The sequence below is a fragment of the Garra rufa genome, chromosome 15 (genome assembly GCF_049309525.1).
Source record: "Garra rufa chromosome 15, GarRuf1.0, whole genome shotgun sequence".
NCBI lineage: Eukaryota > Metazoa > Chordata > Actinopteri > Cypriniformes > Cyprinidae > Garra > Garra rufa.
The window spans coordinates 27,904,561-27,932,050 of record NC_133375.1 but is presented as its reverse complement, the minus strand read 5'-3'; the positions used below and the strand labels follow the sequence as shown (position 1 = coordinate 27,932,050).

Below are 27,490 nucleotides of genomic sequence, written 5' to 3'. Positions count from 1 at the left end.
ATTTTTGATGAAATCCAAAAGCTTTCTGACCCTGCATAGAGGGCAAAAAGTATTCTCGTAGCTTCATAAAATTACAGTTGAACTACTGTCACATGGACTATTTTACTGATGTCCTTACTACCTTTCTGGGCCTTGGACGTGGTAGTACTGTTGCTGTCTATACAAGGATGAACAAAGGTCTTATGAGCTTGGAAAGACATGAGGATGAGTAATTAATGACAGAATTTTTATTTTTGGGTGAACTTTCTCTTTAATGCTTTACTTGTAAACAGGCAAACCGTTTATCCATCCAACGCAGTCAAGTATTGACCTGACCTTGCGGTGAGTGGTCATTATGACGTGTCTCCTCACCCTCTTTATGGGCTCAATTTGGCCTTCAAAACATGAGTAAACATGACAAGAGCCTTTGAGAAAATAGGCACCCAAAATCATTTTTTATTCCAGGACACTTCTGTCAGATGTGTGAAGAGATTTTGCTGCCTCTGGGACTGTCATAAAGAACTGGATTTCATCCAATTTTCATTCACATATCTGTACTTGGCTCATAAACAGCACAAGGGATGTCTGAAACATGTTTAATTTGTGCTACACCCGAGCAGAAGCTCAAAGTCCAGGGCTATTTAAAGTCCATGTTATGTTTTATTATTTGATGGGAGTTTTATAGGGATCATTTTAAGCTATTGATGGGAGGTCCTATGTTCTGGGAAATGACAGTCGAGTAACTTGGCACCATGAGAAAGGGATTGTCATAGATAGCGTGTGCACACTTAGTCGCCCTCCTCCCCGGATCCTCCAGTGAAGGATATGATTATCTTTGCATTAGTTACGTCAAAGGCTTCATTATCTTTGCATTGTTGCCTATCAAAGCGCTTTTTAACCACTCAATATGAAGTCAAGCACTGTAATTTTAGTTCTAAAATTATTTAGTGTGATGATGCACCCATGCTGCCGCGTTTCTGTCCGCTTTTTCCTTCTGTAACATGGCTGGAATATGTAATGTATGCTAATATGCAATGTAGCTAATAAGAAAAGCTTAATATTTATTAGCTTTTCAACAATACTCTGTTTAAGTCGGTAACACTTTACAATAAGGTTCATTAGTTAACATGAACTAAGAATGAACAATATTTCTACAGCATTTTTTAATCTTAGTTAATGTTAATTTCAGCATTTACTAATGCATTATTAAAATCACAAGTTGTGTTTTTTAACATTAGTTAATGCACTGTGAACTAACATGAATCAACAATAAAAGATTATATCTTTATTACCTAACATTAACAAAGTTGAATAAATAGTGTAATAAAATAGTTGTGTTCATTCATGTTAGTTAATACATTAACTAATGTTAACAATTGACACCTTATTGGAAAGTTTTACTTTTATGTCTTTACTCTAAAATGCATGCATGTTTGTATAAATTGTTGAGTTTAACTAAAACAGTAAAACACAATGAACTAAATGGAAATATTTAAATGCTCTTTTAAAAGAATCAGTATATTTTAGTTTATTAAATGACAATAAAATATGGCAATAAAAACAGTAATATTTACTTGGTGTGTGTTTTTACTAAGAACTTACACCACAGTTCAAAAGATTGGATTCCTTTTAATGCTTTGAAAAGTATCTTATGCTCATCAAGACTCCATTTATTTGATCAAATCTACAGTAAAAGCAGTAATATTATGAAATATTATTATAATTTATAATAACTATTTTCTGATTTAATATTTCAAATGTCAATTATTCCTGTGATGGCAAAGCTGAATTTTCATCTAATCTTTAATGTCATATGATCCTTCAGAAATCAGTCTAATATGCTACATCATCTTTTGAAAACAGTTGTGCTGCTTAATATTTTTGTGGAAACTGTGATGCATTTTTTTCAGGATATACTATTATAAATGCAAGTGAGTTTAAAGGAATAGTTCACATGAAAATCAAAATTCTGTTATGAATTTCTCACCCTTGTGTCTTTCCAAACATGTAAGACCTTTGTTTATCTTTGGAACACAAATTAAGATATTTTTGATGAATTCCAAGAGCTTTCTGACCCTGCATAGACAGCAAAAAGTATTCTTGAAGCTTCATAAAATTACGGGCAAACCACTGCTGTCACATGGACTGTTTGATACATGGAAAGCTAATGAATATTATTTTTAATATTCATTTTTAATTATACAAAAATAAAAAATAAGCCCTTGTTTTGATATTCAGGGATTGTGTCTACAAAAGCAAACCCAAGCAGAGTGGTGTTGCATGTCTGTTTTTCACTGAGCGCTAAAACCTCAAGACACCCACAGTCCTCACCAGCTGCATTCTGCTTTTTTAATGAGTCTACCGCAAGTTTGTGCTATCAGTTAAACATTCGCTGTGTTTGATCATGGCACACATTTGATAGAAGTTGAAAATTAACTGTCTTAATGTTGATTTTTGCAGCTGCAGGTTCAGGATTAGCTTAAAGCCCTGTTGCTGAGTTTTTAGTCTTGGGCATGTTCACGTTTGTACCAAGCTGTGCTCACATGCACCTCACCAAGCAAGAGCCCGCTGACCCAACCCAGCACAAGTTTACCGTAACCAACAATGATCACATGTTTTAAAAATTGATAATCGCTGAAAAGTTCCTCGTCTCTTTTTAGCTTGTACACTTTGTACACTACCAGTCAAAAGTTTTTATTGTTTTAAGATTTTCAATAAAGTATCTTTTGCTCACCAGGCCTGCATTTATTTAATCCAAAGTACAGCAAAAACAGTAACATTTTGAAATATTTTTGCTATTTAAAATATCTGCTTTCAATTTGAATATATTTTAAGATGTGATTCCTGTGCTTTTAAAGCTAAATTATTACTCCAGTCACATGATCCTTCAGAAATCATTCTAATATTCAGATTTGTTGCTCAAAAAACATTTATTATTATGTTAAAAATCGCTGATTAGAACTTTTTTCAGGTTTCTTTTGGTGAAGACAAAGTTCAGAAAAACAGTATTTATCTGAAATAGAAGTCTTTTGTAACATTCTAATTGTCTTTATCATTACTTTTGATAAATTTTAAAGCATCCTTGCTGAATAAAAGTATTAATTTTTATTATTTCATTTCCAAAAAAAAAAAAAAAATTATACTGACTCCAAGCTTTTGAATGATATATAATGTTACAAAAGCATTTTCAGTAAAATGCTGCTCTTTCTAATCAAAGAATCCTGAAAAAATGTACTCCACTGTTTTAAATATTGATAATAATCATAAAAAATGTTTCTTGAACAGAAAATCAACATATTAGTATGATTTCTGAAGTATCATGTAACACTGAAGACTGGAAAATGGATGCTGAAAATATATTCAAATAGAAAATTATTTGAAATAGTAAAAATATTTCACAATATTACTTTGCTGTATTTTGGATCAAATAAATGCAGGTTTGGTGAGTAGAACAGATCGCTTTAAAAAAATTAAAAATCCTACTGTTCCAAAACTTTTGACTGGTAGTGTGCATTGTACTTTTTTTTTGGTCACAGCTACCCTTGGAGCAAAGGTGAACTACTGTCACGGTTTTCAAACATATGTGACTCTGGACCACAAAACCAGTCTTAAGTCGCTGGTGTATATTTGTAGCAATAGCCAAAAATACATTTTATGGGTCAAAATTATAGATTTTTCTTTTATGTCAAAAATCATTAGGAAATTTAGTAAAGATCATATTCCATAAAGATTTTTTGTAAAATTCCTACTGTAAATATATCAAAATGTATTTTTTGATTAGTAATATGCATTGCTAAGAACTTAATTTGGACAACTTTAAAGGTGATTTTCTCAGTATTTTGATTTTTTGCACCCTTAGATTTCAGATTTTCAAACAGATGTATCTCGGCCAAATATTGTCCTATCCTAACAAACCATACATCAATAGAAAGCTTATTTATTGAGCTTTCATATGATGCATATATCTCAGTTTTGTAAAATTTAACCTTATGACTGGTTTTATGGTCCAGGGTCACATATGAGAAAGAAAAGAGCCACAGTCAGGCTCTGCCCTCTGATGAAATCCCTAGAACAGCAATAGTGGGAGAAGGGGGAAAAAAAAGAAAGGAGGAGAGTTGGAGAAACAACAGTAGTTGGAGAGAGAATAAAGCTGATGAAAGGTTCTCTTTGTTCCCTGGTTCTTGTCGACACAGTGCTCCAGTCAGTCCATACTGTGAGGCTCACCAGGGACCTAGGACAGAGCGGAGGAGTGGAAACACGACGTAGTTTCTCTCTCTCTCTTTCTCACACACACTTGTTCTGGGGATCCCAGTTGTGTAATACATGTATGACAGCTTCCAAAAAGCTACTTTGTAGTAATACAAGAGCTCTGGCATGTTTGATCGTACATGTGTCCACAGATCTCACTGTGTGAGATTCTGTGATGCTTGGCTGTGGCCTTATGAATTTAATTTCTCTTTTTCTTCTGCAACTGGAGTCCTGAGCCCCACCCATATACAGTCTCTTTCATTCTGCTCTCTCATTCATCTATTTATCATTTGAGACCGAGAGCTTGGGAATGTGAGAAACTGACATGTTAGCTGGAGGAACTAATAAGTTGACACAATCTCTAAGCAAGAAGATTTTGTCATGGTGTCCATTAGCACTTGCTTAATAAAGCACTGGATCTCTCTTGCAGTGATTGACAGCTTTCGTTACGTGATTGACAGCAGCCACGCCGCACAGAGCGAGTGAAATTCACAGCTCAATGAGATATTCATTCCTCAGGGGATATGACCAAAGTGTAATATCACAGTGTGAGTAATTTTATATCACGACAGGGCTGCTGCTTAAGTTCGCAGGGCCCAAGACGAAATTTTAATGGGTTGGCTACCATTCTACTTCTGAGTTTGTTGCCTATCCCTGGATCCCTCTTGTTACTTATGAAGAATATGGAGAACAAATGCATTTAAGTATGTGTGTCTTTGGAGAACAGAATAAGATGTTGATCATAGATGCATCCTGAGGAGAATGCAATAAGTTGTCTATACTGTCCTGTCAGTAAGTAGAAGATTGATTTAATCAGAGTAGATTAGGCCTGTCACATCTGCTCCTAAACTGCAGTGCGAATGACGGCCTGCTCTGGAATCCTCTCTCATCTCCCTCGGGCTGCTCACACTAGTGACAGTGGTACCAGTCTGTGTATGAAGCTCTGCTGTTAGACCTCTGCAGCTGTTCTCTCTCCATCTGGGACTCTGAAATCTGATCTGAAATCGAGGGGTTGAAGGAGCGGGACACAGACCAGCTGTTTCTGTCTTATCCAGACTCCTCGACACCTTTACCAATAATTACTTCAGACTGAAGGCCCTGGTTGTGACTGTAGTATCAGACACTTATTTTAGCTTCATGTATTGGTGATAGAAATATTTCAGTTGGGTATCTGTACCAAAAAGTCTAAATTTGACATTAGTTTTACCTATTTGCTTGCTTAATGAAAGTAAAATGTTATAATCTTTCAAAATGTATTTTCTGCTGATGTAACTTAGGTTGCTTTGCATTATTAACAAAAAGTATCGTCATGATCCAATCAAATCCAGTCGAATCATTTTTTTCATCTGTTTTGCAAAAAAAATTAATTATGGAACTGAAATGTTTAATGTTGCCTTTAATTGGCAATTGCTTTAATTTTTAAAAAACAAATAAAAATAGGTTGAACTTAAATTACTAGTAAAATTACAGTAAGGTCACAATAGTTTAAAATAAATAAATGAATTAATTAATTAATTAAAATATATATATACGTTATACACTATACACTATGTTCAAAAGTTTGGGATCAGTAAGATTTTTAATGGGTTTTTTTTAAGATGTTTCTTGTGCTCATCAAATGCAGACTTGCAGACTTGATGAGCAGAAGAGAATTCTTAAAAAAAAAACATTAAAAATCATACTGATCCCAGATTTTGAATGGCAGTGTGTGTGTATATATGTATATAATACTATATTATAGTTTGCATGGTGCAAACTACACTATGTCTTTAAATGCATACACTTAAAACGTCAGCTTGCATCCCATCTGTCAGGCAAACCTGAAGTCAGTCTAATTTACACATGATTTAGAGCTGGGCAGTCAACTTGTTTAGACCAGTCACTGGCTTGGTTTTGAGAATAAGTCGTTTTGTACATCTCTAATAAGAATGGGTAAAAGGGTCACGCAGTGTTCCTGGAAATAAAGTGCAGATGAAAATAGATTTTAATATATATATATATATATATCCATAGCTTTCTCATTCTGTGGCCTGCTGACTCTACAACCTGCCCTCTTCAGCCCATGTCAGCAATAATGATGGATCCCCACCTGGCTTTTCTAACACCTCATCAAAACCTACATACACAATTGGCATTGCAGATGGTCCTTGGGGCCCAGACGTGCTAGTTAATTTAGTTCGCTGGCACATTTTAGTGGATGTTGTTTATGCACCTCCTCTAGCGTCTTCTGCAAGATTTTTGTTTTCCTTTTTGAGTCCGCTTATGTATCTAGTTAGTTCTGTGTCATTTCAGAGTTACCAGTTTATTCCAGATGATTAGCTCCCTAAGAATGTCAACACATGTAAACACTGAGGCTGGTTTCCAGAGCAAAGATAGACATATAATTTCGGTCTTGAAGGCCATTATGTGGACAATCTTACAAATTGTAGGTTTTTTTAAAAGCAAAATAGATAACTAACTGCTATGAAATCAATCCTTTGTCCAATGTTAGCCTCTTCAATCTTTAAAATAAGAAATATTTTCGCCATCCTGAAAATATGCTTTTAATAAGCAACTTTCAGAAGTTTCATGATCTGTTGCTTATTATTGGCTGTATGTAGAAGATAATGTGCATTTCTTTGCCCAAATATATGTTTGTAATTAAGTAATGCCTGCAGCCAGTGATACTTTATCCTCCATGTTAAGATGTACTAAAGTCCTCTAATGCAGTAGATGATATCATCGATTACAACTGACTGACAAGTATTAACTCTATTCAGCCTCTCACAGTCAGTCGTTTTTTTTTTGTTTTTTTTTTGGATTATATGCGTTTCATAATGGCATGGGTGTAAAGGCACATTAAAATGAGATCATGGACTCTTGAATTATTTCTGCGCAGTGGATTTGCTCAGTATCATCTCTCAAGCTTTTAATGATATTAAAGCTTCAGTTTGTGGAAATGCTTTTCGTGGTTGTCCCCTCTCACTTGCATACTGTTGTGTCATTTGGAGAGAATGTACATTCATACTCAAAGTCAGTTAGAAAGTCAAAGAGGAACTGATTTTGACTAGTTGACATCCTCGTTTGCAGTATGAAGATGGGTTGTATATATTATATAATATACATTAGGGCTGTCACTAATGATTATCTTGGTAATTGAGTCGATTATTCTGATGATTAATTGAGTAATCTGCCGATTAATCGAGTTATCAGGTAATTATAAATTTTTTGTAATAATAAAAATAAACAAGTGAACACAATAGCCTTTAAAATGACTTTAAATACATTTATAATAGCAATGAGGCAAATATAAAATTAGTTCAAATGAAGTATCAAAAGCAAGTAATAATATGGTTTTATTGAACAAAACTGTTAAAATACATAATGTTTTATAAACAATAAATCTAACATTACACATTATAACAAATGCCTGCTGAGGTCGCCAATGGCCTGGCGATTGTTTTATCAACTAAAAATGTAATTCAAATGTCCACTTAATCTTTAATATATGGACATTTCTTTATGACAGAAATGCTACAGTCACTGTAATTTCTTCAATATGTGAACATTAAAAACTAGAGCTGTCACTAATGATTATTTTGGTATTCAGTAATCAGGCATTTATTCTGATGATTAATCGAGTAATTGGACAATTATAATGATTTGTTCAAATAATTAGTTCAAAGAAAGTATCAAAAGCAAGTAATCATATGGTTTTATTAAAAAACTGTTAAAACAATTTTTGATAAACAATAGAGCTAGTGTACATTATGCATTAGTGTACAAATGCCTACAGAGGTCGCCAATAGCCTTGCTGATACATTTTACAGCACAATCTAATCCTTGTTTAATATCGACTAAACAATGTTTAATTAATGTCCACTTAATTTTTAATATGTGGACATTGAGTACGTTTACATGGACAACAATACTCCGATTTTAACGCGATTAAGACAATACTCTGATTAAGAAGCAACCATGTAAACTGATATTTTTGATTAATTTAATCCGACTAAAGTCATAATCGGAGTAAACACAAATCGAATTAAGACAGGTGGAGTATTCCTATTTTAGTCGCATTATGGAAGACATGTACACACCTTAATCACACTATTCCCCTTGCGTAGGACTTTTCACCAGAGGATACACACTAATGCTGCGTTCCAGACAGGTTTTTGAGCTCGTAAATCACGTCTTCAAACCACGACTCAGGACTTTGTAGCACTTTCACGCGTAGAAGTTTGGAAAAACACGGGTTTCCTGGAACGCGGCATAACGCTCTCAGTTGGTCGCACGTGCATATGCTTTGGTTTCATTTTTATTTATTAATTTTTTTTGCTACAACATGGGATTAATCAATGCTCATTGCTGATAAATAGTTTGTCTGTTATCATAATTTATAGTTTTATGGAAACGTATTTAACATTCAACCCGTTCTTTTTCATTAGTAGGCTATTATTTGTGATTTTAATTTTGTGAACGGGATTTCCGCTATTGGAACGTCTTAGGATGCTTTTCACTTTTACTTTTACGAATTCATGATCTTTTGCTTACATATAGGCTGCACCTATCAATTTTAAGATTAAAACAAATTCTTAAAAGATGGATTTGTTATTTTTAATTAAACAGCATAACAACAATCAAATAAAACTAGCTTATATAGCATTTATTAACAAAAACTAATAAGACGAGGCATGGACTCCATCACATGCTGTGTTATATGCCGACTAAACCATTTATTACAGGGCGCGCAATCAAATTAATTAATAAAAAATAAATAAATAAAAGAAAGCCTCCAAGGCGTAATGTGACGTAAACGGCAAAGATAACAGGGTTTTCAAAATGAAAACAAACAAAAAAAAGTCAAACTAAACTGGCTTTCGGTGACTGTGCTTGCGTGTGATTTTTTTCCTAAAAACTGTCTGGCTCTGAAACGCTCGCTGTATGGAGCAGACGCTTTGGAGCAGCACAGCATGCACAAAAATGTGTTGCATATGTCCAGAGCCACTTCAAGCTTTTGTCAAATTAAAACCGAAACATCCAAAAGTCTATAACGAAGATGAACTGATAGCGTCGCGTGTTAATGATGCGTGTCATTAACCGATCTATGTACTATAACATGTAAAATGGGAACATGAAAGGAATATTCTAAAAGCAACTCATGTAAACAGCTTAATCATATTATTGTCTTATTCAGAATAAGGTCATTAATTAGATTACTGGTGTCCATGTAAACGTAGTCACTGTTTAATGACAGAACTGCTACAGCCACTGTAAATTCTTGAATATGTGGACATCAAAACGTGTAAACTCAAAGTGAGGGTTTGAGCTTTTATTTTGAAATCACGATGAACAGTTAACATACTGATGTATTCTCTTATGTTTGCATAGGTTTATAAATTTACATTAAAAATCTGATGAAATGGCACACATTGCGTTCCAAGATGAACGTTATAATAAACCCAAATTACAGCAAAATGCAGAGATGGAGTTTGAGACGCTCCACAAATGTAAATGATAACTGTTTGTGTGGAGCAGCATTTACTGCTGTGACACGCAAGTAAATAATCAAAGTGGATATATTTATTTAATTGAATCGTACTGTTTGTGAATTGACAATGGTGTTATGCTTTATTATGATTTTTAAATGGGTTAAATATATCATGCAACCTTGGAAAACGGTAAACCCATTTTACGGGGTTTTGCCGGTTACTCAACTTTTTTTTTTAAATCGAGCACTCTAATTGAATTGAAGAAACGTGACAGCCCTAATTTGAATACATGTTCCTGCTCTTATTATGGATGTCTAATGAATAATTAATCAACTCTCTTTTTAGCTAATGTCACCTGTCCCTCTTATTTTCCTTTATTCATGTAGTAGTAACCACTTCAGTGTTTCAATAAAATCACATTTTTATCATTTTTTCTCTTATAGAAATACATCATATTACCGCAGTAAAATGGGTTGCAAATGTATTTGTTGGTTGAATTGGCACATAGAGACACTTATGTTTTCTACCGCCATTTAATTTCGATTTTCAGTGTTTAGTTTTGAATAAAGCAGTTTGCAGATATACTTATGCGCTCAGAGTGCTTTCCTTCTCAGAGATCTCAGAGATACTAATGTAATGCTCTTTGGGCATGTCTGTGGTTTTGGGTGGAGCTGTCCATGTGTGTTAGGACAGGGCACTGATTTCTTGTATTTGCACAGGGCACAGTGCTCACAATAGGAGCCTGTGCCAGTGCCTTGGGCATCCTGTTTATAACAGTGATTCATGATGATGCTTATTTGCATGAATAGAAACTGTGTTTTAAAAGTTTGTATGAAATCCACTAACTGTATCCGATCATTTCCATCTTGTTAAATGGAAAACTGAAATAAATGCAAAGTTACTGAAACCGTGAGGTGATTCCCAGAGATTTGAATGCGTGATGCATTGTTGATTTTAAAAGAGTGTAACGCTATCTCTCGGTGCTGTTTATTTATTTAAGATGCTTAATGTTTCATTTTAAACTTGTTTAGATGTTTACCAGACGCTTACATCTTATATCATTAAAATTTCCCCCCACTTCCCTTTAAAACTGAGAGATTTGGATGGACATTATGGTGTGCTTAATCTGTCCGATCCCTTCACTGTTCTTCCTGGAAAGAGCCGTATTTGTGCCTGACCGCTGTTACATCACAGCTCAACAGATGCAGCTCTGCACCGCTGTGTTTGCTTGTTTTCTGAGCAAGTAACATGAGCTGGATTGAACCATTAGAGTCCAGAACATAGAGCCCTCTTAGTCTGTAGTGTTTTACCTAACTCAGCGATTACTCTGCTGTTTTTACCTTTTAATGAAAAAGTAAACCTTTAAACCTTTTAAAAATTAAAACTTTTATCAAGCAAGAATGCATTAAATTGATCAAAGTGACAGTAAAAACATTAAAATGTTAAGATTTAGTGTCTAGTAAATGGTGTTCTTTTGAACTATTAATCAAAGAATCCGGAAAAGGGCACATTACAAAGTCTTTTCAAAACTGATAATTATTAGAATGATTTCTGAAGGACCTTGTGACACTGAAGCAGGGATATTTTAGTATCAGTGAGAAACTAATATTTTTTTTTAGACTTTAAATTGTTTTTTATTTTTATAATTTTCTTTTGAATTCTTGTTAAAGTTTAATCATTTTTTTGTGTGTTTTTGTCATTTTTATTAATTTTGTTTTAAATGCCTATATATCATGTTATTATAGTATTTCATAGTATGTCTATATCGGATATTTTATTAATTTTATTTTACGTTTTGTTATTATAGTACATCAAGTTAATGAAAGATAAATGTTTTTTTTTTTTTTTTTTTACTTGGCAATGCTTTTTTTTTTGTTTCCGGTTCTTTTAGAAATGATTATATAATTATATATGTGACCCTGGATCACAAAACCAGTCTTAAGCAGCAGAGGTATATTTGTAGCAATAGCCAACAATACATTGTGTGGGTCAAAATGATAGATTTTTCTTTTATGCTAAAAATCATTAGGATATTAAGTAAAGATCATGTTCCATGAAGATATTTTGTACATTTCCTACAGTAAATATATCAAAACCTAATTTTCGATTAGTAATATGCATTGCTAAGAACTTCATTTGAACAACTTCAAAGGCAATTTTCTCAGTATTTTGATTTTTTTTTTCACCCTGAGATTCCAGATTTTCAAATAGTTGTATCTCAGCCAAATATTGTTCTATCCTAATAAACCATACATCAATGGAAAGATTATTTATTTAGCTTTGAGATGATGTTAAATCTCAATTTAAAAAATGGCCCTTTTGACTGGTTTTGTGGTCCAGGGTCACATAGAACTATAATTAAAAATTAATTATATATAATATTATAAAACATTCCTGATATAATATCAAACATCAAGGTAGTAAACTTACAGTATACTAATTGCATAGGAAGTCCACCTATAGAGCTTCCTGTGGTTAAGTGCTTGAATCAATGATATTTGTGTTATTGGATTCATGGCTCGGTAACATACCTAAGATTAAATTTATGATTTTTCTCAATACCAGCCCAAGGGCTTTAATCACAGGGCCACCGTTACAACGTCAAGGTCATGTTTGTGCACCTCTGTGGTCAGGTGGATGGATGCTGCTAAACCCTGAGTGCAGGCTGTTTAGCAGACTCTGGGAGATGGAGAGGCCTGGCTGCTGAACTCTGACGGCTCTGTAACGTGACACCTGATTGAGGACTCGCTCAGTGTGTTCTCTGTTACAGGCCATTAACCACTGGAAAGTTTTTTCCAGGCAATCTTTCTTGACTTACATAAAGGGTGCAGGGATGGATTCTTTATAACAAAGAAAATGTGGGAGGGTGACAAAACATGCTGCTAGTCTGGCCATGAGAACTGATACAGACGTGTTGTTGGCATTTACTTCTCTTTTGCCATCCCACTTCAGTTTTTCAAAGAGCACTTGTGCCGTCTGTATTCGTACAGATTTTGATGAATTGTTTAATGATGTAAACATTGAACTCGTTTTAAATTTCTTTGTTGCTTAGATTTACATTTTATGTGTGACACTGGATCACAAAACCAGTCATAAAGGTCAATTTGTTTTTTAAATTGAGATTTATATATCATCTGAAAGCTGAATAAATACATTTCCCTTTGATGTATGGGTATGATAGGATAGGACAATATTTGGTTAAGATACAACTATTTGAAAAAAAAAAATCAAAATATTGAAAAAAATCACCTTTAAAGCTGTTAGCAATGCATTTACTAATCAAAAATTAAGTTTTGATATATTTACGGTAGGAAATGTACAAAATAGTTTCATGGAACATGATCTTTACTTAATATCCTAATGATTTTTGGTATAAAAGAAAAAAACTTTAATTTGACCCATACAATGTATTTTTGACTTGCTGCAAATATACCTGTGTGACTGGTTTGTGGTCCAGTGTCACATATATCCTGATCTTCTATTTATCCTATACATCCTACAATCAGTCTTTACAGACCAAAATATGTTATTTATTGATAACCTCCCCATTCAGTAAGCCGTTAATCGCTGTTAATCTGATTCAGTGTGTTTAAAATCAAGAACCAAATAAGACCAAATCAGATTCGTCCATAAATTTAAAGGAATAGTTCACCCAAAAATGAAAATTAGCCCATTGTTTAATCACCCTCAAGGCATTCTAGGTGTATGTGACTTCCTTCTTTCAGACGAATCCAATCAGTTATATTAAAAATTATCCTATTATAAGCACTGGCAAGCTTTAGAATGCAACACTCTTCATCAGTCCAAAACAATTCCAGTAAAGTGCATCCATCCATAATAAAAAATGCACAGCTCCGGGGGTTGAAAAAAGGCCTCCTGTACTGAATTGATGCATTTTTGTAAGAAAAATATCAATATTTAACCCTTTAACAGCTGATTGATTCAAATAAATTCTCTTAAGAAAAAAAAAGCTTTATATTCATCACAGAATTCTCCAAATCAGCATATTATAATGATTTCTGAAAGATTTGACAATGAAGACTGAAGTAATGACTCCTGAAAATTCAGCTTTATCATAACTGGAATAAATCACACTTGAAATACTATATTAAAATAGGAAACAGTTATTTTAAATTGTAAAGATTTTACAATGTTACAGTTTTACATTGTTTATTCAATAAATGCAGTCTTGGTGAGCGACTTCTTTTCAAATCTTACCAACCCCAAGTAGTGTACATGAGGTAAAGATGTGCCTAGTTGGAACATGTGCAAAATAAGGGTGGATAAGTGTAGTTATTAAAAATATATGAGGCTGAAATTACCTTTAGATTGTGCTAGCCTAAAGCCAGGGATTATTGTCACGTTTGTGTTATATTTGAAAGATTCTCTGATTTATTCCTGTAATCCTCTAACGCCTAGTCTTTTTCTGTTTCTTCTCTTTCAGGAGCCAATCAAATCCAGAGCGCCTCAACTCCATTTGGAGTATAGATTTTATAAACAGCTGGGAAATTCAGGTAAGCCTCACGGCCGTTCTAGAATCGTATGTTATATGGTTTATGAAAAGCCGCCACCTACTCATCCTGTGTGAGACCGATCATCCTTCAGTTGTGTGCTGAGAATTGTGGGGGTGGTGATTTCCAACCTTTTGATGTGGCTGCTTCACTCATCAACAGCAAGTGACAGTGAAAAGGAGGAGGGTCTAAAATGGGATTGAGATTAGGGGGGTATAAAGTGAGAGGCTACCCAGGGGAAGTCCGCTGTTAGACGTTGTCGTGTTCACGTTCTTATTTATTACGTAATGCCTCAGTGTGTCTCCCTCCCAGACTTAAATGACCACTTGCTTTATGAATGAGGTTATTAAATCTCAGAGCTGTGTGATTGGAGAGCTACACCCGGCCATTTTGATTGTAATTACCATACATGTTGCAGAGCCACAAGGCTGAACTTTGATCCTTTTAAGCCGTCCAATGAAAAGGACGAACAGCTTGTACAAATCCTTGGTGCTTCCATCCATTTGATCACTGAACCGGAAGGTTGACTGGCACGAAGTGCGGCTCTTATTCGCATCGACTCGTAGCCACCCTGCAATGCAATGATCTCATTCACTGAACGCCTGTCTCCAGAGCCGGGATCTGATCCTCTGCCAGCTCACCGGAGCCACTGCTGCCGCCCCTGCAACATTAATAGCCAGTGAAAGTGCAGGCGTGCAGGGCAGGCCCGCTATATTTATAACTACACGACTCCTCGCGGCTGGGTTGCCATTATCAAATGTCCAGCACGTGACTGATTCCTCTCTAGAAGAAAGCCATATGTCCAGTAGTGCGCAAAGAGAAAATAAACATGGATGGGTATCGTGTTTAGTTTTCTGCTGCTGTTTTGATCCAGGTCTTTTGCGAAGCTAAAGAAAGCATGATCATTTATCTTTTATTGTTAGGATTTTGCAGGGTTTCTGTGGGTCTTAAAAAGTCTTAATTTGCACTTCCACAAAATAAGGCCTTAGAAGGTCTTGAAGGGATAGTTTACCCAAAAATGAAAATTCTGTCATTTATTATTAACCCTCATATCATGATGAAATCTGAGAGCTTTCTGACCCTACATAGATGCCAAAGCAACTGACACCTTCAGGGCCTAGGTTGCAAGGACATTGTTAAAATAGTCCATATGACATCAGTGTTTCAACTGTAATTTTATGAAGCTACGAGAATACTTTTTGTGTGAAAAGAAAACAACAATGACTTTGCACTCTTGTGAATGTGCACAAAGTCTGACATGAAAGAGAAGAAATTGTTGAACAAAGTTTTTTTTGTTGTTGTTTTCTGTGCGCACAAAAAGGATTGTCGTAGCTTCGTAACATTATGGTTAAACCACTGATGTCGCATGGACTATTTTATCAATGTCCCTACTACCTTTCTGGGCCTTGAACGTAGTAGTTGTGTTGCTGTCTATGCAGGGTCAGAAAGCTTTCAGATTTGATCAAAAATATCTTAATTTTTGTTCTGAAGATGAACGAAGGTCTTACAGGTTTGAAACGGTATGAGGGTGAGTAATTAATGACAGAATTTTCATTTTTGGGTGAACTACCCCTTTAAATTGGAGAAGAAAATCTTGAATTCTTAAAGAAAGAGTAATATTTTTTGCCAGTATTTTTTCCCAATACAAATGTACCATGTACAATAAACATCCTTAAATCAAGACACATGAGATGGAAAATGAAGATCAATTGGGTATGAAAACTTTTGAATTAAGTGGATTTTTTTTACCACATTGGCAGATGTTTGTTCTTGTTTTAATCTAGAGCTGGGCGGTATGACCAAAAATTTATATCACGGTATTTTTTAAAATTATACGGTATCACGGTATATGACGGTATTTTTATTTTTTTTTCATGCATGACTAGGTGTTAACCACATTTCCTAATAAATTAGAGAATAATTACTGCAGTATATTGGCTTACATTGACCGGACTAGTATTAACCCAGGTTTGATTGGTCTCACAAAATGCTGCTGTTCACAAAGAAGTGACAGTGGCACTCATAATTGTAATGAGGTGAAGAAATCAGAATTCATGATTTGCAGTCAAAATACACAACACTTTATTGTGCATTCTTCACAAGTTCACATTTACAAGTCTACGCGTTTCTCTTCCAGCAGGAGGCGCTGTCAGAATGGTAGTATACAAAGTAGCGCAACAAATGATTTTGAAACGTGCAGCGCTCATATTTATTCAATGGATAGCCTTTTGAAGTTTCATCGCAATTCTTGTCTTTCAGTCCCCACATTTAAGACCACCTGAAATCATAATTATGACTTTCATAACCCCCTAATAACACTGCAGTCATCAATGAAAATTAAGAGCTTTATTTAAGACTTTCAAAAACAAACCTTACACAAAATACTTTTATTTTTTATTTTTTTCCCCACCATGTTCGGGGCACAAGAAAAATATTAAGGGACTAAATTAATATCAGCATATGAAGTATAATCGTCTCTCATTGTCTGAAAGAATGCACATCAGATGCTGAAAGTCAGTTTTTACTTTCACTTTAACATATTGATCAGTTTCCACGTTGCTTGTGTGATATCCATTGGCTTTAAAACATAAATATTAATAAAAATACAGTATATAGAAAAGACATATCTTTAAAATATTGCGACGTAACACCAACGTAAAGCCATTGTTTTTCTCTCACTGAAAGCTACATCTGTCTGCGCACAATGCGCCGATCTCTGCTCTCATCTCTGCAGACACACCCTCTCTTGAAATTTCGGCATTACAAGTTTTGCAAATCGCTAACCCTGGGTCTTTCTCAGATATACTGAAATACGTCCACACCTCAGATGTGTTGCTTCAGACAAGCACGTGCAAGCTGTGGTTTCTGTTTGCGTCAACATACGTGTTCCCAGCGCTTTGTACGCACACACTCACCGGTTTTGGGGTATATGAAAAATGAATATCATTAAAAAAAAAAACACCGGTATTCGGTATGAAAAGGTATACCGCCCAGCCCTATTTTAATCATAAACTTGCTTCACTTTGGTCAATTTCTCAGAAAACAAAACTTATCGTTTAATCTAATTTAATCTAATTTATAACTTATGTCATTTAGTAATTTTGCTTCCCAAGTAAATATATGTTGATTTTAATATATTTAGACACTTACACAAATATTGAGAATGTTGTTTTTTTTGTAAAAGTAAACAAAAAGTAATGGATTTTGTTGTAAATTGTATTTTCAATTGTATTTTCAGGTCTGTTGCTAATACAACTCATTGTGTTCTCCCTAGATATTTAGGTTTAGAGAACATAGTGGTGTATTATGTTCCCTTCAATTTATTTTTTAAATTTTCTTTAATTGGTCTTAAAATGGTTTGTAAAACAGTCTTACCTTTAAAAAAACCTGCAGAAACCCTGTATTTATTTGACCGTGTCTTTTTTCCTTTCACAAAATTTACACAAAATATATTTTTTAAGTGTCTTATGCTCATCAAATTTCCATTTATTTCATCAAAAATACAGAAAAAATGAATATTATGAAATATTATTGCAATTCAAAATAATATTTTATTACTTTAAAATATAATTTATTTATGTGCTGCAAAGCTGAATTTTCTTCAGCCATTACTCCAGTCTTCAGTTTCACATGATCCTTGATCCTTCAGAAATCATTCTAACATACTGATTTATAACTTTTATTATCAGTGTTGGAAACAGTTGCTGCTTAATATTTTTGGAACCTGTCATACATTTTTAGGATTCTTTGATGAATAAAAAGTTATTTTTTTATCAATTTAACACGTCCTTGCTGAATAAAAGTATTAATTTCTTTCAAAGATAGATAGAAAGAAAAAATTTACTGACCACAAACTTTGAACAAGGTGTTTGTTACAAAAGTTTTCTATTTTAAATAAATGCTGTTATTCGTTATATGGTTTAATTATCAAAGAATCCTGAAAAAAGTATCACAGGTTCCAAAAAAGACATTAAGCAGCACAACTGTTTCCGACACTGATGATAAATCAGAATATAAGAATGATTTCTGAAGGATCATGACATGTGACACTGAATACTGGAGTAATGATGCTGAAAATTCAGCTTTGCATAACAGGAATACATTATGTATTTTTTATATATTTTTTATATTTTTTTATGTTTTTTTTATGTATTTTTTTTATCAAATAAACAGCCTTGATGAGCAGAAAAGTCTTGAGCGGAAGTGTAGATTAAAAAAAGAGAGAGAGTAAGATTATTCTCCCTCTCTGTTGCCTTTTTGCTGGTGCATGTTATTTATCCTGACCCTGAATCCAAGGCCCAAATCTCAGAATACAGACATGGGACATAACAACATACTGGGACGGACAGAAGACTACCAAGCTCAAAATGTGAAGAGATGTTCAGCTCTAATAGATGAATGCACATTCAAGGACTTCTCAACCTATGATTTTCAATGTGACACTGAATCTTACACAACCTGACCCTCTGGTAATGCATAACCATCACTTCAAAGTGATCGCCAGCAGGATCCAGTGACTCACAGTTGTAAAATCTGGATCTAAAGATTTTGTGAAGCCTGAGAGGAGACAACCAAACCAGACCCTCCAGCTTCCTCAGCAGAGAATCCTTTGAGAGGATCTGCCATTGTGAGACTCGTCTTAAGCCACCGGAGAACCTCTGCAGCTAACCTGGAGCTAAAGAAGAGTGTTAATTCTCTACCTCCCTAGAAAAAGAGTCTAGGTCATGTTAGGATACTTTCTTGGGGCATTGCCACACCCTCTTTCTAACTGCGCTGTGTTTTTTTGATGTCACAGTGCTGCATTTATCATAAATTGGATCTTTGCTTTGCTCCGTTAACAGTTTTGTACCTTAAATGTCATTCGGTTTTAAGCCTCTGTCAATTATTTAAAGCGTAAGGCATTTTAAAATGCAATGAAGGGGAATTTGCTCCTGCTGTGTGGCTTGCTTGTGCGGTTTGTTTTAAATAGCTTATTTAAATGTTTAATTGCTATTGTGCTGCTGATTAAAGCTCTTAAGTTATTTTTAGCCGAGTAGCATGGTGTGACTGTGACTTGGTTAGTGGCTTTCAATCGTTGCGTTCAATCTCTGACATTTATGGAAGAAAGGGTCATAGAACTCTCTGCAGTGCAGGCTGTGGATGTTTTATGCAGCAGGGCGGATAACACAAGCCCTCGCATCTCCTGAATCACACTGGGACCTGTGCTGGCCAGAGCGATCACGTTTCAGCCCTTGATTCTTCTCCACTGTCCTGCTAATGGAATCAGGGCCTTGTTGTTCTCTGGCTGCATGCTGAATCTTTAATATGCAAGCCTTCGCTCGGGCATGTGTGCTAAACTTTGACATTCCAGTGCGTCTGCTCTGAGAGGACATGTGTTTGATGAACAATGAGTTGTGTTGTTTTCTCTTAGGCTCTGTTAGTGATGTGAGCGAGTGGGGTTTTGATATGGCAGAAAATTGCCTTGTTGAACTTTAGTGTCACTGGACAGAGGCTGGTAAAAGTGCAGCAGTGTGACGCAGAAAAAATCCATAAAGCCAGAGACTGCCTACATAGGTGATTGGACACTTAAGCCACATTTAAATATGTATGAACTAGGGCTGGGCGATATGGCTGAAAACTATATCACGATATCAGTGTTTCATATCGGTCGATATCGATAATTATTGATATTTTTATGACCCATTTAAAATAAGGACCAGCAGAAAAATATATTACACTCAAGCATTTTTATTTTAAACTTAACCTGCCTCTGATCATTAATTAATTGAAATGTAAACATAAGTCTAAAGTCACAATATACACTTAATTATCTCTTAATCCTCAATTCAAACCCCATTCATTGTCAATGAAGTGAATGGTCAAGCTAATGTATGGCCCAGAAGTACGGCTTGACCACAGGTCAGAGGTTGTTGCAAAGTACTTGGCTGATTATATTTTTTTCTGCACAGATTGCTGGTTGCCAGTAGCCAACATTACTTCTTTCCCGGTACTTTAGCCTATACTTTGTGTAATAACAAAAATATTTATTGAAGTGAAAAAATAAGTCCAAAACTTTCAACATTTTGAACAATAGGGCCTTACAATCTTTTTTTTTTTTTTCAGAAATTCTTGTTTTAATTTTTCTGATAACCAAATGAAAGCAAAATCAGATTTATTTTTTAAAATAAAAATAAAAATAAGCGGAGCTTTACTGTTAAAATTAATACATAGAAGAAAAATGATATTCAGTTAAAAAAAGGTTTAATAATAATAGTATTTTTTCAACAATTAAGTGGTGACTCTTTATTTTATTTTTTATCATATATATTGTTTTATGTAAATTATTTAAATGTGAACATATAAACACCTACATTATACTGTACAAAGTAATACAGGACCAATATTGTTCTGTTACATGTTAAACCGTACTTTTATTTTGACAGGTTGCCGTGAAGTTTCAGTGTGTAATACAGTATGAATGATGCTAGTTTCACTAATGAAACGGTAAAATTGACAAAAAGTGACACTCACAGCAGCTTTGGAGATGTATTTATTGGAGTTTGTCTGTTCATGTGAGATGCAAAGGCCAAAAATTAGTGGGAGCGTCACGTGTGCAGTATGCGTGTAGTGAAACTAAAACGCGTCTCCTCCATTCATACATAAAGAGGCAAACGGAACATGCAGGATTCTTATTGAAACGGTCTTTTTGCATTTCAGTTTTCACAGACACTAGTCCATATCGCGATCTGAATTAATTAACAGACCAACTTTTGATTTATTGGTCCAAAAATAGACGAATTCCGCGGCATTCCGCCCTATAGTAAAGTCCGTTTTTATGAATGGAGTCCCCGATCCCGTCTGTGAGGAGACATTGTAAACGCGCGATCATGTAGAGACAGAAACCAAATGCCGTCGTGTAAATAAGATAAATAACATAAGGCTATTTAGTTTGTTTAATACAACAATATGGACCCGTTCTGTAGGAAAGATAACCTTAACTTCTATTGTGATCTGGCGCTATGAACTGAACGTTAAAGGGGGGCTGGGCGGGCCGACGAAGAATACAAAATATCGAACGTTTTATCGAACACATTTTTTATTGATATCGATCTCTTGTCTATCGCGATATATATCGTTATCGTTTTATCGCCCAGCCCTAGTATGAACTGAACTGATTTCATACATATACAACAAAATAACATGCTGATAAGTATTTACTTTTGAGTGTATGCATTTGTTTTATCAATATCTGTTGACGTTTATATTTATCAGCTAATAATGGACATTTAGTCGTTGTTGGATGTTTCTGCCTGTTTTTGGATTACTTTTGCTATTACTTTATTTTATCAATATTTCATTGTAATCTTGTGGTGCCCTGACAAAAAATATTGATTTGAGTTTTTAGTTTTCTTTAAATAGTTATTAATTGAATTAATTAATTAATAATTTTTTAGATTTTTATTATTGTCATTAGCACTTTATCAGATATCTATGGAAGTATTCCACCACGGAATAAAATAACTCACAATTCTGACTTTTTTTTCTTGGAATAGCAGGATATAAACTCGCAATTGTAAAAAAAATAATAAGTCAGAATTGTGGGTTTTATCTTTTTTTCTCGCAATTGCATCTTACAATTCTTACTTTTTATCTTGCAATTCTGACTTTTTTTAGTTAGAATTAGATATATGTTCTCACAATTCTGACATAACTCGCAATTGTGTTATAGTCAGAATTGCGAGATGTAAACTTGCAATTTAGAGAAACAACCTCAGAATTGTGGGTTTAAATCTCGCAATTCTGAATATTTTCTCACAGTTGAGGAAAAAAGTCAGAATTGCACATTTTTTTATCAGGCATTTCTGAGAAAAAAGGTCAGAATTGTGAGTTTATATTTCACAATTGCGACTTTATTTCTCATATTTGTGACTTTTTTTTCCAGAATTGCGAGGTTAAATCTCCCAAGTGTTTTTTCTTGCAATTGTGAGTTTATATCTCACGATTCTGAGAAAAGAAGTAAGAACTGCAAGTTTTTATCATGCAATTCTGAGTTGTGAGTTTATATTTTGCAGTTGTGACTTTATTTCTTAGAATTGCAACTTTCTTTTTCAGAATAGCGAGTTTGAATCTTTTGAGTTTATATATCGCAATTCTGACTTTATAACTCGCAATTGCAAGTTTGTATCACACAATTTCAAGAAACCAAAAAATCATAATTATGAGATGTAAACTCACAGTTAGCTTTATTATGTTTTACTCAGTGGCGTAAACAGGCTTCCATAGATATGCCATAACAAAAAAGAAAAATATCAAATTCTTTGTATCAGTCATAATGTTATTTTCAGTTCATTCCTAATTGAGAGCTGTGACTTCTGTGTCCAAATACTTTTTGTGGCCTCTGTAATTACTGCTCATCACATGCCTCTCTGTTTGTCCAGCTTTTTTTGCGTACTGCATGGATAAATTGGACTGTGCTTTTTCCTCATAGGGCTTTCTGTCAATATAATAAGTAAAATAATTTTATATTTCATTTTTTCAGTATGATTTTGAAACGCTTTAAAAAAACCTGCGATGGCCTTGTTTACAATTCACGGAAGTGATCCAGCTGCGCATGGTTGTAATTTTCCTACTTCTGATTGCCGAGTTGGCGTTGGGTTTAAACCTCGGATCTGGTGCTTTGATGAGTCAGCTTCCTGGCTGCACTCTTGCCGTGGGCACATCCATCATCGTTGAGGTTTCCAAATGGATCCGGCTGGCTAAAGTGCAGGCAGGTGTGTGCGAGTGTTCGGCACCCCCACCCGTGGGAATGACGTTTGCCAGATCAGGTAAATCCTTCTATAATCCTCCCTGGAGCTGGGTTTTCCTATTCTGGCTGTCTCAGTATGTCTCATGTGCCTTTGCATCTGACCATTGGAGCGAAGAACACACACACATGCGGGATTTGGCCCAGGCGACCTGGAATTGAATTGGAAACACTGGCTGTGGGCAGCCGTTAAGGACTGTGTGTCCTGGAGGCCTTGTTTTGTGGAGTCACAGCAATGCTTGCTTTTTTTAAAGACAGCATCAAAACAGTAATTCTGCTCAACACCTGCGATTTGCACCAGAGTATTTGCTTTGGTCTGTAACTTTAAACTTTTTAGCTGTGGTGCTAGGGGTGGGTGGAAGGCCATTTTCACCATTGAATAAAAAATAAAATGTAATTGCAGCTTTTTTTCTCAGAATTGGTATATATAAACCTGCAATTCTGACTTTTTTTCTCAGAATTGCGTGATACAAACTCACAGTTCTGACTTTTTTCTCAGAATTGCATGATATAAAACTTGAGTTTCTATCACACAATTCTGACTTTACAACACAATTGTTATTAAGTCAGAATTTTGAGATATAAACTCGCAATTCTGCATTTTTTTCTCAATTACGAGTCTTTTTCCCCCTCAGAATTGGACGTTATAACTCAAAATTGCGAGTTTATATCTCACAATTGAGAAATTAGTCAAAATTGTGAGTTTATATCTCGCGGTTCTAAGGAAAAGACAAAATTGCAAGTTTATATTTTGCAATACTACTTAATAACTCGCAATCGAGAATTTATAACCTGCAATTCTAAGAAAAAAATAAACATTGCAAGTTTATATTTTGTAATTCCTATTTTATTACTTGGAATTGAGTTTATATCCCGCAGAAAAAAAGTCAAAATTGCACGTTTATGTCTTGCAATTCTTACTTTATAACCCACAATTGTGAGTTTGTGACACAAAATAATAAATATTAAATAAATAACAAATATTAAATATATTTTTATACATATTTTATTACTATAAATTATTATTCATAATATTGACACATTTTTTTCCTATTTCTAATGATAATGAATATTCATTCTAATTTTAATATTTCTATTTATCTGTTTTTATTTGATGAAAACCATGTTAGCAGCAATGTCTAAGGGGACACAGCCTTTTTCTTTAACGTACAAGCTCTTTTTGCTCTTTGATCGAACACCCATTCCCTGCCATAAAGCACTGTTTTGCATAATTGCAGTGGAAAATTTATACCAGTCTATGTAGTTTCATTTGGTATATCACCCACCCCTACTATGCAATATAGTTTGAATAGAAGCAGAACAGTTCTGTTGAATGATGCTCAAGTCATCAGCCCGCCTTCATTAACCTTTCAGAATCATGCCCAGAGTCTGTGGACTGAGTTCTTATTGTGGGAGAGAACGTGCCGTGTGCGTGGGATAGATCTGCTGTTTTATAGCCCTCTGTAAACTCTGTGAGCGTGAGATAGTCGCTGTTTTAATGAATTGCATGATGTGCTCTCTCTCCAAGGGCTTGTTAGTAATGTTTTGTTCAAGGTGTTGTCATTATGGGTCCTGTCGGAGACCGTGGCCTGTGCTGGCTGTGAACAGGATGCTAAACATTTGGTGGCGTTTCTCTAAAGGACAAAAACATGCAAAGTTGAGTTTCAAGATTCAACGAGTTGTTAAATGTTCATTTTGTCTTTGCAGAGGGAGTTCCTCAGGTCTTCTACTTCGGGCCTTGTGGGAAGTACAATGCTATGGTTCTGGAACTGCTCGGGCCCAGTCTGGAGGACCTGTTTGACCTCTGCGACCGCACTTTCTCCCTCAAGACTGTCCTAATGATAGCTATTCAACTGGTAAGCGTCTGGTCAGAGAGCCTGTTAGCTTTTTTTTTTCAGCAATTTTGGTTTGTCTCATTACACATTTAGGATTTCTTTTGGCTGTTTTCTAAATGATTTCTAGGAATCGTTTAGCTCTGGCATGTTTTTGTGGGATATTTTTTTTTTGGTTTTTGGTCCAGAATGTCCTTAACAGCATCTTCCTTGTTTTCTCAGATAACACGGATGGAGTACGTTCATACGCGGAGCTTGATATATCGAGACGTCAAGCCAGAGAATTTTTTGGTGGGGCGGCCGGGGTCTAAGAGGCAGCACACCATTCATATCATTGACTTCGGGCTTGCCAAAGAATACATAGACCCCGAGACCAAAAAACACATCCCGTACCGAGAGCATAAGAGCCTGACTGGCACAGCCCGCTATATGAGTATCAACACACATTTGGGAAAAGGTGTGCACTGCGAACACGCATCTCCTTTCATTTTTCTATGAAAACCAGCCTTGTTTTTCCAATGTTAATTTTCTAGATTTATTTATTTTTTAAACAAGACAGATTTCTTGGGCGAAAGGGGAAAAAATAATCAAATCAGCAGCCCACCTTAAATTACATACTTTCATTTTCCTGAGTGACTCATATTTATGTAACCCACTTAATCATGTAGTTTTAAATATATCCGTCTCATTTTACAGAGAAAATGTACCTGTTGCGTCCGTCAGTATGACATGTAACAGTTGTTGTTTTTTTCCCTTCAGAACAAAGCAGAAGGGACGACCTAGAAGCACTGGGCCATATGTTTATGTACTTTCTGAGAGGCAGTTTGCCCTGGCAGGGCTTGAAGGTTTGCACTTTTATACCACCTGTTCTTGAAATGATTTTTTTTTTTTTTTTTTTCATTTGTTCACTTCATATAGGAGTGTTTTTTTTTTATATTTGTGACCTTTTTATGTGGTCATATTAACAATATGCAGGTTTCAGGTTTTTTTTTTTTTTTTGCAATGCACATGTATAATACCACTGAAAATGTTGCTAAGTCACTTATGTTTACCAAGGATGCATTTATTTGATCAAAAATACAGTAAAATGGGGCTGGGTAAAAAATATTGTTTTCTCGATTTTAATAAATTCTCATTTTTACCAAAACAATATTGATTCTTAAAGGATTAGTCCACTTCCAAATAAAAATGTCCTGCTTATTTACTCAACACCATGTCATCCAAGATGTTCATATCTTTCTTTCTTAAGTGTTTTGAGAAAAAAATTCCAGGATTTTTCTCCATATTGTGCTCAGCGGGTTGAAGGTTAAAATTGCAGTTTCAGTGCAGCTTCAAAGGGCTCTGCATGATCCCAGCTGAGAAAAGTCTGATCTAGCGAAACAAAACAAAAACATTTAAAATGTATACACTTTTTAACCGCAAATGCTCGTCCTGTGATAGCTCTGCGATGCGTATGCATAATCTGTGCACTCTGGTTCAAAACCAGGGTAGGGTAGGTCGAAAAACTCCCATCTCATTTTCTTTTCCAATTTCAAAATCGTTCGACATTGCTGTTTACCATTTTTTTGTAAAGGACGTTTTACCTTTTTTGCATATTCATTTTGTAAACACTCGGTCGGTACTTCTGCTGATGGTGTCGGGCAATTTTGAAGTGGAAGAAGAAAATAAGATGGATTTTCCGACCTACCCCAACTGTTTTGAATGGGAGGGCACAGACTATGCATGTACATCGCACATCACAAAATGAGCATTTGAGGTTAAAAAGTATATAATGTTTTTAATTATTATTATTATTTTTAATAAATAACCAATAGTTTTGCTAAGTAAGACCCTTATTCCTCATCTGGGATTGTGTAGAGCCCTTAAAACTGCATTTTTAACTTTCAATCCATTGAGCACCATTGAAGTCCACTATCTGGAGAGAAATCCTTAAATGTTTACCTCAAAAAATGTAATGGGGGTGAGTAAATAATCAGGAAATTTTTATTCTGCAAATGATTAACCCTTTAAATCACAAGAAGTGATTAGTCTAGCCTGTTTTCGGTTAAAGAGTGGAACATTGTAGTACTCCTCCTATCTATGAATTGCATTAAGCTTAGTTCTTTGATACTTTTAATATGAAACACAGTTCAAATTTCAATTTCTTTACATGTTATTACAGTATTTAAACAATAAATGCCATTTTGGCACTGTTTAATATAAAGTGAGAGATCGCTGTAGCGCCTTGGTTCTTAGCAGCAGTGCGAAGCGTACATAAATGCCAGTTACAGCACTAAATAAGCATGAATGAACATCCAAAAGTATGGTAAAAGAAAGGGTACTACTTACCAAAATCTGTATCCTATCTATCGCTCAATCAGTGTTTCAGCTAAACTGTGAAAAGATGTCAATATAACGACTTGTAAACAATGTCACATAAAATTCACATTTACCTCAGGAAAAAAAACATAATTGTTGGCCATAAACTCATTAGTCAGCTAGAAAAATTATCTCTAGAAAGAAGCATTTTGCTAAATATATGCACTATATGATATTCCTTATAATTTTTACTGTCTTTAAATCCGTAGTTTTAATGACAGCCACCAAATAAATATATATTTTCAAAAAACGAGTTGGAATAGAAATATAATTATGCAATTGTAACTTTTGTATAATGTTTATATACAA

At 34.7% G+C, this 27,490-nt stretch overlaps 1 protein-coding gene across 3 annotated transcripts in view; it reads left to right on the top strand.

Annotated features, from left to right (window-relative positions):
- Window positions 1-27,490, top strand: part of csnk1g2b (casein kinase 1, gamma 2b) — a 45,126-nt gene that overhangs the window by 8,182 nt on the left and 9,454 nt on the right. For all 3 annotated transcript variants that reach the window (XM_073818867.1, XM_073818868.1, XM_073818866.1), the window contains 4 exons: window positions 14,143-14,212; window positions 24,699-24,847; window positions 25,046-25,280; window positions 25,583-25,668. In XM_073818867.1, coding sequence (XP_073674968.1) covers window positions 14,143-14,212; window positions 24,699-24,847; window positions 25,046-25,280; window positions 25,583-25,668 — 540 coding nt within the window. The remainder of the gene's footprint in view (window positions 1-14,142; window positions 14,213-24,698; window positions 24,848-25,045; window positions 25,281-25,582; window positions 25,669-27,490) is intronic.